Genomic DNA, 12,500 nt, shown 5'->3' on the forward strand with positions numbered 1-12,500 from the left:
TCCTCTTTCTTCTACCTCCTTCCTCATCTCCCTTCCATTTCCCCTTTCCACCTTTCGTCTTCCCTCCGCTTTCCCTCTTTTCTTTTCTCCCTCCCTTTTCTTCTCTCTACTTACCCTTCTCCCTCTTCCCCCTTCTTGTCTTCTCTCCCCCCTCTTCCCCCTTCCGCCTCTCTGCTTCCCCTTCGTCTTCCACTTTCTTCTTCCCCTATTCCTCTTTACTCCTTTTCACCTTTCCCCTTCCCACCTTCTCTGATCCTCTTCCTTTTACCCCCTTCCTCTTCCACCCTTTTTTTTTCCCCATCCTCTTCCCCTTTCTTTTCCCTCCTCTTACCCTTTCGTCTTCCCTCCTGCTCCCCCCCCCCTCCTCAGCCGAGAAGCCGCTGCACGTCGCTGCCGAAGAAGGCCACGAAGAGATAGTCAAGATGCTGATCTTAGGAGGAGCCGATGTTAACGGCAAAAATGAAAAAGGTATGTTTATATTTGCAATAATGATGATGATAGGGATTACGCTGATGAAAATGATGGTAGTAGCTGTACTAGTAGTATTAGTAATAACAGTAATATGGATGATAATGATATTGATGATACAGATGAACTATAATAGGAGTTGTAGTAAAAATAGTAATAGTATTATAGATAATGATAACGATTATGATGCAAGTTTTCTTACTGATTTTCTACCTCGTTAATTTTCTATTCATACAATCATGCATCAATCCAATATAATTCATCCTTTATGTATGTTTGTGCTTATTTCTGCGTTTACATAATCGGGAATTGGCTTATGGAAAGAACCGTTTTTTTTTTCTCAGGTGCGACTCCATTGCATGAAGCAGCCTATAGCGGTCACACATCGGTGGTGACGGCGCTTGTGACTCGAGGGGCGACTGTGAACGGGAAGACCAACCGTGGTAAGGCCCTTTGGTTGTAGAGATACTTGATTCAGGAGGATACAGAGTGGAGCTCGCTTTACAACAATAGTGTGTGTGTACAAACACACACACACATAAATGTGTATGTTTGTCTCAATATATATACATACATATCATGTATATACATATACATTATGTAAATACACACATACATACACACACACACACACACACAAGCACACACACACACAGATATATATATATATATATATATATATATATATATATATATATATATATTTGTGTGTGTGTGTGTGTGTGTGTATGATTGTGTGTGTGTGTGTGTGTGTGTGTGTGTGTGTGTGTATGTCTGTGTGTGTGTATGTCTGTGTGTGTATGTATATATACTCAAATATATATGTACGTACAGTTGCGGAATTATATTCCAGTACACTTACTGGGTCCCACTCTTGTACATCTGGCAACAAATCGAAGTAAACCTAGCATAAATAGTATTTTTGTGAATGAAGGTAAAATCCTAGGTAGTTTGTAACAAAGAGTGTGATTGGTCGAGTATGAATACACAATTTTTAAGCAAAATAAACCATTTGATCTTTCGCTTTATTCAAATAAGTGATAAAAAGACATGTAATACTAATTATCGTTGAATTTGCATTGGCATATTCTTCAGGTGCGATATCCTGGATTTTTTTTTTCGAAATGGCAACACCTATGATGGAGAGGCGGCATTTCCCCCTTCTTTCAACAAAAGAAGTATCAATCACAGCTGCATACTTTTTGAAATACGAAAAGGTTAATGCTTTAAACATTTGTGTCTGGGAACTAAATCACTTAAAAATATATGTAAAATGACTGGGACCTTTACAAATACTTATGGTGACTGCACCATCTAGCTGCGGCTAATCGAACGATTACATTGATTGTTTATTTATTTATTTATTTTTGCCAGAACTTATTGAATAAACAGAAACTGTTATATCAACTTCTTCAATATAGAACATGAAGTAAACACAAAATTCACAGTGAGGCTACAGTGAATACATAGATCCGTTATCAGTGTGTGTGTGTGTGTGTGTGTGTGTGTGCAGCGTCTATGGAAATTCGAAGTCATACTAGGTTATGAGTTACGAGAGAGTATTATAATCAGCCATTATTAAGCCTCTTTGAGGAGTCGCATTCTGGTTCGAACAGCTCAGCGAGAAAATACATGTTTGCTTGTTTCAATTGAAGCAACTACTAGCTGCGAGGTTCCAAGGAGGTGAATAGCAAAACTCCAAGAACCGACTCCCAATGCTGTATATCTTGTTCACTCTAATGAAATTACTTTTCATATCTGTTTTGTATTTGTTAATGTATTGTAATACAGTATATGCGTGGGTGTAGATGAAATTAACATACCAAACATTCACATCAAAATCAATTTTCTATACATTATTTTAGAAATAATAATTCCTTGGTTTGTGAAAAGCTTATTTGTTCGCCCGGAACTTGAGTAGTTTACAAAAAGAGAAACTATCTACAAAATGAATGACAGGAAATCGTATATCTCATATCTTTGTGCCAACGAATGTTCGTCAATTCCTGAATATCAATTTCGCAGCTAATCCTAACGTATGCTAAATATGAAGGAAGATACATCCGATGGTCTAAGACCTCATAATGACATGGAAAATCCGAGGTCAGAACGAGGCTGCCAAGCTGACACCTTTTTCAGGATGGACGCAAGGCAAGCTGTAATCGGGAATAGAGGCTGTCACAATGCGGCGAGGGAAAGTAATATATTCAGAGAGTTGGACATCTTCCGGACGATGGTATACAGATAGTTAGAGTGGGAGAAGGAGGGCACCCACAACGACCGCCCTCTCTCACCACTGCAGCTAAGATTTATGAAGACTAGAGCTCCTGGTAACTGGCCGCACGGTGAAGAGAACGACTACATACAGATAGGGTAATCATAGAACGTCACCAAAGAAAGGCTGAACGAACGACAGCGATAACGTCGCCTCCAGGTCGCCCAGCAGTATGTGGAGAAGGATCTAGATGACCGGCGAAGAGCAATAAGGACAGAGAAAATACATCGGAAATGCACGGAAAGCTTCTGTGCTGGATGAGATAAAAGGTGAAAGTGTTATTAACCCTCTTCAATTTTTTCACAAAATTCATTCCAATTTGCGATATGAAACGGCAAGGATTGGCCACGTGACCTGTGATATTGTGGGGGTGGGTCTTCCTGCATGATGTTGGCGAAACGGGGAAATGCACCTTAGACAAATATATCGAATTGTTAGAAGGAAAGGATCCTCCCATCAGCACGCTGTTGTGCCTTGGCTCTTCCCAGAAACAATCCTATTTGTGCAGGATAACTGCCCTATACTCACGTCTAGGGCAGTTAGGAAGTGGGTCCATGACAAAAACCACCTGGAGGTCCTTCGATGGCCAAGCAAAGGATGTGACTCAAACCCGACGAAAAGTGTTTGGGAAACGACCAATGGAACAACCTCCCATCAGCTAATAGATCATGATAAGAGGGAATGGGAAGCGTAAAGGAGGAAATCGAGACGCTGCATGAACACGTCGCCTCTGTCTCGGGGATTTAACGCGGATTGAATAACAATACATTGTTCTTATTATAAACATGGCGAGCCCAGTACTTGTCGTCCTTTATTACAGTTGCTACGATTTTCTTTAAAAAATAGACTACAATAAAAATAACCCCAAAATTAATAAGCATCCCCAATCCTCTAAGAAAAAAGAAAAGAAAAGATATACATATATACATACACACACACACACACACACACACACACATATATATATGTATATATATACATATATATACAAGTTATCAATTACATTTCATGGCATTTTGCGCGAGATGGGATCAACATTATGAAATATAAAACTAAAGATTCTAAACAAAGTGTTGAACAACTGCAGCTCTTTCACACACAACACACACACACACAACAGTTTTGCGTTTAGTTAATATTGTTTATTGAATCCGTGTTTGGAACTGACGAGGGAAAAAAATATTCGTCACGTTATTAGTTCACATCCATATGAAGATTATCCATAACTTTGATTTTATGATAAAGAACAAGTATTCATATATATATATATATATATATATATATATATACATATATATTTTTATATATATACATATTTATATATGCTATATGTGTACACACACACATAGAGCGTTAACAGACGTGTATTGGCAAAAAGGAAAAGGAAAAGCTGCATGAATGACAAAAGTAGAGAGCGAGGTTAACTGACTTATCAGAACGATTTTTTTTTTTTTTTTTTTTTAATATCCGTTATCTTACAGCACATGTATTAAGAGTCAGTTCTTAGACTTTTGCTATTCACTCTCCTGGGAACCACCTAACTAATAGTTGCTTGAGTTGAAACAAGGAAGCATGTATTTTCTCGCTAAACTGCTCGAATTTGGATGCGTCTCCCTTTAGAAACGACAAGACTTAAGAAATAATAGCGGCGAAAACTATGATCAGATTTTAGCTTAAGATAAAAGACATTCAGAAGAACCGAAACGAATTATACATATTGTTTCATAACTCGCCACTAAGTATTAACCTCCATAGAAGCCACACACACACACACACACACACACACACACACACACACACACAATGATGAAGCATCTTTACATTCTGTGATGAAGAATATAATGTAGCTTTTGTTCATTGAATAAGCGTTTGGTTCTGGCAAGGAGAAAAAAAATATATCACTTTGATAAATCGATTAGCCTGTACTAGATGGTGCAGCTACGGGAAGTATTTGCACAGGTCTTTTAATCTATTTTTTGTTTGATTCTGTTGCAATATAGAGGTGCTTAAAGCTTTTCGTGTTTCACGAAACATTTATATTTGTTGTCTTGAAAGAAGCGGAAAATGCCACCTGACCGCTACAGGTGTTGCCTTTCGATAAACAAACCATTCCAGGATATCGTATTTGAAGAATAACACAATACAAATTCAACGACAACTAATATCACATATGCTGTTAGCAATTGTTTGAAGAAAATAAAAAATCAAATGATTTACTTAGGTTAAAATAAATATCCACTTATACACTCACTGGTCATTTATATTCGACAAATCATACTCTTTGTTACAAACTACCTAGGGTTTTAACCTCATTAAAAAAAATGCTAATTACGCTATGTTTACTTCGATTTGTTGCCAAATGTGCATAGATACACACATATATACTTATATATATATGTATATATACATATGTGAATATATATATATATATATATATATATATATGTTTTAACACACACACACACACACACACACACACACACACACACACACACACACACACACACATATATATATATATATATATATATATATATATATATATATATACATATATATGTATATATACATATATATGTATATATATGTATATATGAACACACACACGTATATATATGTGTGTGTGTATTAATATATATGTACATATGTATATATATACACATATATAAGCACACACACACACACGCGCGCGCGCACACACACACATATATATACTCACACCTTTGTCCCTTGATCATTATCTTCTCCTTTCAGGGTCTACTCCGTTACACTTCGCAGCCCAAGAAGGTCACGAGGCGGCGGCCGAGGAGCTCATCGTCAAGGGCGCCGATGTGAACGCAAAGGACGAGGATGGTGAGGCAATCTTAAGGAAGACAATTTCGATTTTATATATAAAAATTCAGGGACATATTAAAGGACTTAGATATCACCATTTCCATGATTATTTAATCAGTTTTACTTGCATGAATTACCATGTTATTGTAATAAATATTATCATTATTTATATCAACCATATTATCATCAGTATTATTGCTATTGTTATATATATATATATATATATATATATATATATATATAATCTTTTTTGTCATTACCATCATTATTACTAATATCGTTATAGTAAAAACGCCATAGAGGAAAGATTTGGGAGAAGATATTCTAAGGAGTGAAAGGAATTAAGACTATTATAAAGCAAAATCCATATTAAAAGCAAATTAGATACATAAATGAATAAATAAATAAAAAGATAAATAAATAAGACTGTTAGATGATAAAGAATGCTAAGGGTATTTCTATAAAATTAAAATCAAGACGGAAGGCATTTTGCTGGTGCTATTCACAGATGGTACGTGGCTTGAATACATTTATCACAAGTATGACTCCCCGTACATGGCTTCAAGCATGACTCTCTGTAAATGGCCACAGAAATGGCTCTCGGTAAATGACCTGAAGCATGACCCCTTGTAATAGTACACTCAGCCTCCTTTCGGGATATCAGTGGGTCTGGATAGGTACTAATTTCAGCTGGTCATTTGGCACTTGTGCATCTAACAACTCCATTCACTTCATTCCTTTCATTCCTAGCTAGCCGTACATATGTATGAATTGTCTCCTTTTCTCTTTTATTTATCATCGGGAAAAGGAATAAAAAAAAGTAAAGCGCATCTTCTTGCTGCACACTTCACTTGGCTGCTGGAAAAGGTCACAAGGCGATGGTGATGTTGATCGGCAAGGGATGAATAATGACGACAATAGTATCAGTAACTATAGCAATGGTTATAAAGTTAACCGGAGTAAGTGGAAAATGAATGACAGCAGCCATCTCCCTCGCGCACGTTTCAACTCATTTCCTGTTGTAGTATGATGGGCGTTATGACAGGCTCATAAAGTTCTCTGCTCCACGTTGTCATGTCACTGATTTCGACTCTCTTTCTGTCTCTCATTAATTTTATTATTATTCCTTTTGTACACATAAAAAGGTATGAAAAATCAAGAAATTTCAAGATAACGTTTGGTGACCGTTATCATCTACCCAAATTTCTAGATTTATTCAGAGGTGACATGGCAACATGCGCATGCAAATACGCACACGTATATATATGTATAAATATATATACATTTATACACACACACACAAATATATATATATATATATATATATATATATATATATATATATATATATATATATATATGCACACACACAAACACATGTGTGCACACACACAAACACATGTGTGCACACACACACATATATGTGTATGCATGTATAATCATAATAATGTGAGAAATAATGTTTTATACAGATTAAGAACGAGTGTATTTTATGATACGAAATATAAAATGCAAAATGAAATGTGTCTCTTTTCTTTAGGCATTCGATCCACTACATTCGTCTCATTCCTAACCAACCGTTCGTATATATGCAATATCTTCATTTCTCGTTTATTTACCTTCGGGAAACGGAATAAAAATATAACGCATCCTCCTGTTTCAGGTGACACACCACTTCACTTGGCTGCTTTTAATGGTCACACGGCGATGGTGGAGATGTTGATAGGCAAGGGAGCCGAACCGAATGCAAAGGGAAATGGAGGTAAGCCAAATCCAGGCATGATTAAGACTCGACTCGCAAAGGTATCAGGAATCGGCGGTAGCAGCGACCTCGTAAAATTCTATCATTCTTATCAGGGAGGAGACACTCTGGGCAATTCCTTGAGAATTCAAGAACTTCCTCCCATTCTTCCGTAGGTTTGGTTCGTTCATTCAGTATGTCAGAAGAGAAAATGAAGGAGACTCCACAAGAACAAAGACAATAACAGTATTAGTAATGCCAGAAATTAGTAAAGGAAATGATGGTAATCAGACATGAATAATGGTAGAAATGCATGTGGCACCAGTCACCTTCCTCACGTACATTTCAACTCATTGCAGTTATAAATTGATTTAATGTTCCCATTGATATGATCCTATTGTGCTATCACCGGGGTTACGCCAGGCTTAGAATGTTATCTGTTCTGCGTTATCAAGTCATTTTGATTTGTACTTGCTATTTTTCTGTCTTTCTCATTCATTTCATATATATATGTATATACATACATACACACACACACACACACACACACACACACACACACACACACACACACACATATATATATATATATATATATATATATATATATATATATATATATATATAATTTGTATGCATGAAAAACACACCATTTCGGGTGTGACAGATCCATGTGAATGAAAATGTCACCATTTTTCCCCGTTTCAGGGAAATCCAGTTAAAATTTCAAGATAACGTTTGGTGGCCGTTTTAACTTACCGGAATTTCCACATTTATCCAGAGTTGGCATTAGGGCATGTTTCCCACACGTATTTTTATTATAACACATCACACACACAGACACACATAAGTGTGTTTGTGTGTGTATGGATACACACACGCACATACACATGTGTGTGTGTGTGCGTGTTCTGATAATAATACATGTGAGAAACATTTTTTTGTTATAACAGATTGAGGAGGAAAAACAAGAAAGTAGTATTTATGAAACGAAATATGAAATAAGTGGCTCTTTTCTTTATTACTTTCTTCTGTACACCATCTTCATTCTGCTCCTTTGACTCACGTGCCTGTCTTATGCAATTGCACGAGTGCACTGCCACAATCTCAGGAAATCGAGTCAGAGTCCGTAGCAAGTTTGTAAGCTGTTCCGTCCTTGAAATCGCTCCGTTTGTAATTCGTCAGTGCAGATCCCAGACACATACACATATATACATAAACATGTAATATGTGCCTCTATTCCATGATTATTATCTTCCGTTTTCAGGATCGACTCCGTTACACTTAGCAGCCCAAAAAGGTCACGAGGCGGCGGCCAAGGAGCTCATCGTCAAGGGCGCCGATGTGAACGCAAAGAAAGTGAATGGTGAGGCAATCTTAAGGAAGACAATTTCGATTTTATATATAAAAATTCAGCGACATATTAAAGGACTTAGATATCACCATTTCCATGATTATTTAATCAGTTTTACTTGCATGAATTACCATGTTATTGTAATAAATATTATCATTATTGATATCAAACATATTATCATCAGTATTATTACTATTGTTATTTCTATATATATATTTTTTCATTTCTATCTTTTCTTATCATTATCATTATTATTACTAATATCGTTATAGTAAAAACGCCATAGAGGAAAGATTTGGGAGAAGATATTCTAAGGAGTGAAAGGAATTAAGAGTATTATAAAGCAAAAGCCACATTAAAAGCAAATTAGATACATAAATAAATAAATAAATAAAAAGATAAATAGATAAGACTGTTAGATGATAAAGAATGCTAAGGGTATTTCTATAAAATTAAAATCAAGACGGAAGGCATTTTGCTGGTGCTATTCATAGATGGTACGTGGCTTGAATACATGTTTCACAAATATGACTCCCCGTATGTCTTCAAGCATGACTCTCTGTAAATGGTCACAGGCATGGCTCTCGGTAAATGACCTGAAGCATGACCCCTTGTAATAGTACACTCAGCATCCTTTCGGGATATCAGTGGGTCTGGATAGGTACTAATTTCAGCTGGTCATTCGGCACTTGTGCATCTAACAACTCCATTCACTTCATTCCTTTCATTCCTAGCTAGCCGTACATACGTATGTTCTCCTTTTCTCTTTTATTTATCATCGGGAAAAAGAATAAAAAAAAAAGTAAAGCGCATCTTCTTGCTGCACACTTCACTTGGCTGCTGGAAAAGGTCACAAGGCGATGGAGATGTTGATCGGCAAGGGATGAATAATGACGACAATAGTATCAGTAACTATAGCAATGGTTATAAAGTTAACAGTAGTAAGTGGAAAATGAATGACAGCAGCCATCTCCCTCGCGCACGTTTCAATTCATTTCCTGTTTACTATGATGGGCGTTATGACAGGCTCATAAAGTTCTCTGCTCCACGTTGTCATATCACTGATTTCGACTCTCTTTCTGTCTCTCATTAATTTTATTATTATTCCTTTTGTACACATAAATAGGTATGAAAAATCAAGAAATTTCAAGATAACGTTTGGTGACTATTATCATTTACCCGAGTTTTCAGATTTATTCAGAGGTGACATGGCAACATGCGCATGCAAATACGCGCACACGTATATATATGTATAAATATATATACATTTATACACACACACACACACACACACACACACACACACACACACACACACACATATATATATATATATATATATATATATATATATATATATATATATATATATATATGCACACACACACAAACACATGTGTGCACACACACACATATATGTGTATGCATGTATAATCATAATAATGTGAGAAATAATGTTTTATTCAGATTAAGAACGAGTGTATTTTATGATACGTAATATATAGGCAATATAATAGATATATAATATTATAATATATAGATAGGCAAGGGAGCCGAACCGAATGCAGTGGCAGATGGAGGTAAGCCAAATCCACGCATGGTTAAGCCTCTTGACTCGCACGGGTATCAGGAATCGGCGGTAGCAGCGACCTCGTAAAATTCTACCATTCTTATCTTATTATGTGAACGCAAAGAACTTGATTAGTGAGGCAATCTTAAGGAAGACTTTCGAATTTAAAGATAATATTAAGGGACACATTGAAGGACCTAGATATCACCATTTTCATTATTTTTTAATGAGTTTTACCATGTTATTGTAATAATTATTATCATTATTGATACTATCCATATTATCAGCAGTATTATTACTATTGCTATTTCTATTATCCTTTTTTTCATCGTTTTTACCATCATTATTACTAATATCGTAATAGTAAAAACGCCACAGAGGAATGATTTGGGAGAAGATATTCTAAGGAGTGAAAGGAATTAAGACTATTATAAAGTAAAGGCCACATTAGAAGCATATTAGATTAATAAATGAACCAAAAAATAAAAGGATAAATAAATAAACCTGTTAGATGATAAAGACTGCCAAATAATCTCAAGCATCAAGGGTGCCTTAAATAAAACCAAAATCAAGACGGAAGGCATTTTGCTGGTGCTATTCATAGATGGCACGTGGCTTGGATACTTCTAACTATGACTTCAAATATAGCTTCCCGTACGTGACTGCAATCAAGGCTCCCGGCAAATGGCCACAGGCATTGCTTTCTGTAAATGGCCACAGGCATGACTCTTTGTAAATGGCCACAGGCATGGCTCTTTGTAAATGGCCACAGGCATGGCTCTTTGTAAATGGCCAAAGATATGGCTCTCTGTAAATGGCCACAGGCATGGCTCTCTGTAACTGGCATGAAGCATGACCACTCAGCCTCCTTTCGTGATATCAGTGGGTCTGGTTTAGTACTAATATCAGCTGGTCATTTGGCACATGTACAAACTAACAACTCCATTCATTTCATTCCTAGACAGCCGGAGATATGTATGAATTGTTACCTTTTCTCGTTTATTTATCTTTGTGAAGAGGAATTAAAAAGTAAAGCGCATCTTCTTGTTGCGCACTTCACTTGGCTGCTGGAAAAGGTCACAAGGCGATGGAGGTAAGCCAAATCCAGGCAGGATTAAGACTCGACTCGCAAAGGTATCAGGAATCAGCTGTAGCAATGATCTCGTAAAATTCTAATATTATCAGGGAAGAGACAAACAGGGAATTCCGTCCGTCGATCGGGTCTGCTCATTCGGTATATATGAGAAGAGAGAATGGAGGAGACTCCATAATAATGAAGACAATAGTATTAGTAATGATAGATATTAGTATTGATAATAATGGGAATCAAACACGAATAATGGTAGACATCGTTTTGGCACCAGTTATCGCCTTGGCGTCCATTTCAACTCATTACAGATATAAATTGTGTTTTAATGTTTTAACTGATTTGTTCTTCTATCATTGGGGTAGATATATGCATAAACGTATACAGATATATACTTGTGTATGCATGTATATATATGAATGTTTATAACCTCTCCTATCGGGGTTCGATCCCTCGCTGCCAATGCACTCAGTGCAAGACGACCGCCCCAGACCACTCGTAGACGACCCACTCAAAAGGAATGTGCAACAGGAACTAACAAGCGGCCATAGACATTACCTACCTAGTCATGCATGAGTAAGGATAACAAAGTTTCACACAGACACCCCGTGGGCACTTAATATTTATGGAAAGAGCAGGACAAATCCCAAATCCACCTATGGGTTTTCCTTGGGATTGACCCCACAAGCTTCACTCCGGGTTGGAAGCTGCCAGAGTGCAGGCGGGACGAGTACCATCCTGCACCCAAGGAGTTGCCATCCCAACAGGGCCCACAGGGCATTCCCCGTCCTCCGAGCATTAACATTTAAGTGAAGCAGTGCCAATGAGTTATCTCTGGGGGGTGGAGGATCGGCAAGGCTCACCTCCCCCGACCTGCCATTAACCCCAGGCTTGGGAGTTGGTGCAAAGCCAGGGCATGTCCACACACTGGTGGGCCATGATTCTGTAACTCTGGGGTGACCTGCTGCTCCGAGATCCTCTACAGTTTAGACCGCAAAGTACCCAGTTTCCCATGGGTGGCCATGAGGCCACCCATGGGAAATGTCTAAGTAAGCATATATAACACTACATATATTCATATGCAAACACAAACACAAGCACACACATGTATGCCTGTGTGTGTGTATGTATATATATATATATATATATATATATATATATATATATATA

The 12,500-nt window shown here is 37.0% G+C and overlaps 1 protein-coding gene across 14 annotated transcripts in view; it reads left to right on the top strand.

Moving 5' to 3' along the window:
• Window positions 1-12,500, top strand: part of LOC113800681 (CARD- and ANK-domain containing inflammasome adapter protein) — a 94,445-nt gene that overhangs the window by 66,290 nt on the left and 15,655 nt on the right. For 5 of the 14 annotated variants that reach the window (XM_070115577.1, XM_070115581.1, XM_070115576.1 and 2 more), the window contains 4 exons: window positions 813-911; window positions 5,498-5,596; window positions 7,242-7,340; window positions 8,587-8,685. The exons of 2 other annotated variants lie outside the window; for them this stretch is intronic. In XM_070115577.1, coding sequence (XP_069971678.1) covers window positions 813-911; window positions 5,498-5,596; window positions 7,242-7,340; window positions 8,587-8,685 — 396 coding nt within the window. The remainder of the gene's footprint in view (window positions 1-812; window positions 912-5,497; window positions 5,597-7,241; window positions 7,341-8,586; window positions 8,686-12,500) is intronic. 7 more of the 14 variants (XM_070115579.1, XM_070115578.1, XM_070115585.1 and 4 more) reach the window with 7 other exon arrangements.

The sequence above is a fragment of the Penaeus vannamei genome, chromosome 37 (assembly GCF_042767895.1).
Source record: "Penaeus vannamei isolate JL-2024 chromosome 37, ASM4276789v1, whole genome shotgun sequence".
Classification (NCBI taxonomy): Eukaryota; Metazoa; Arthropoda; class Malacostraca; order Decapoda; family Penaeidae; genus Penaeus; species Penaeus vannamei.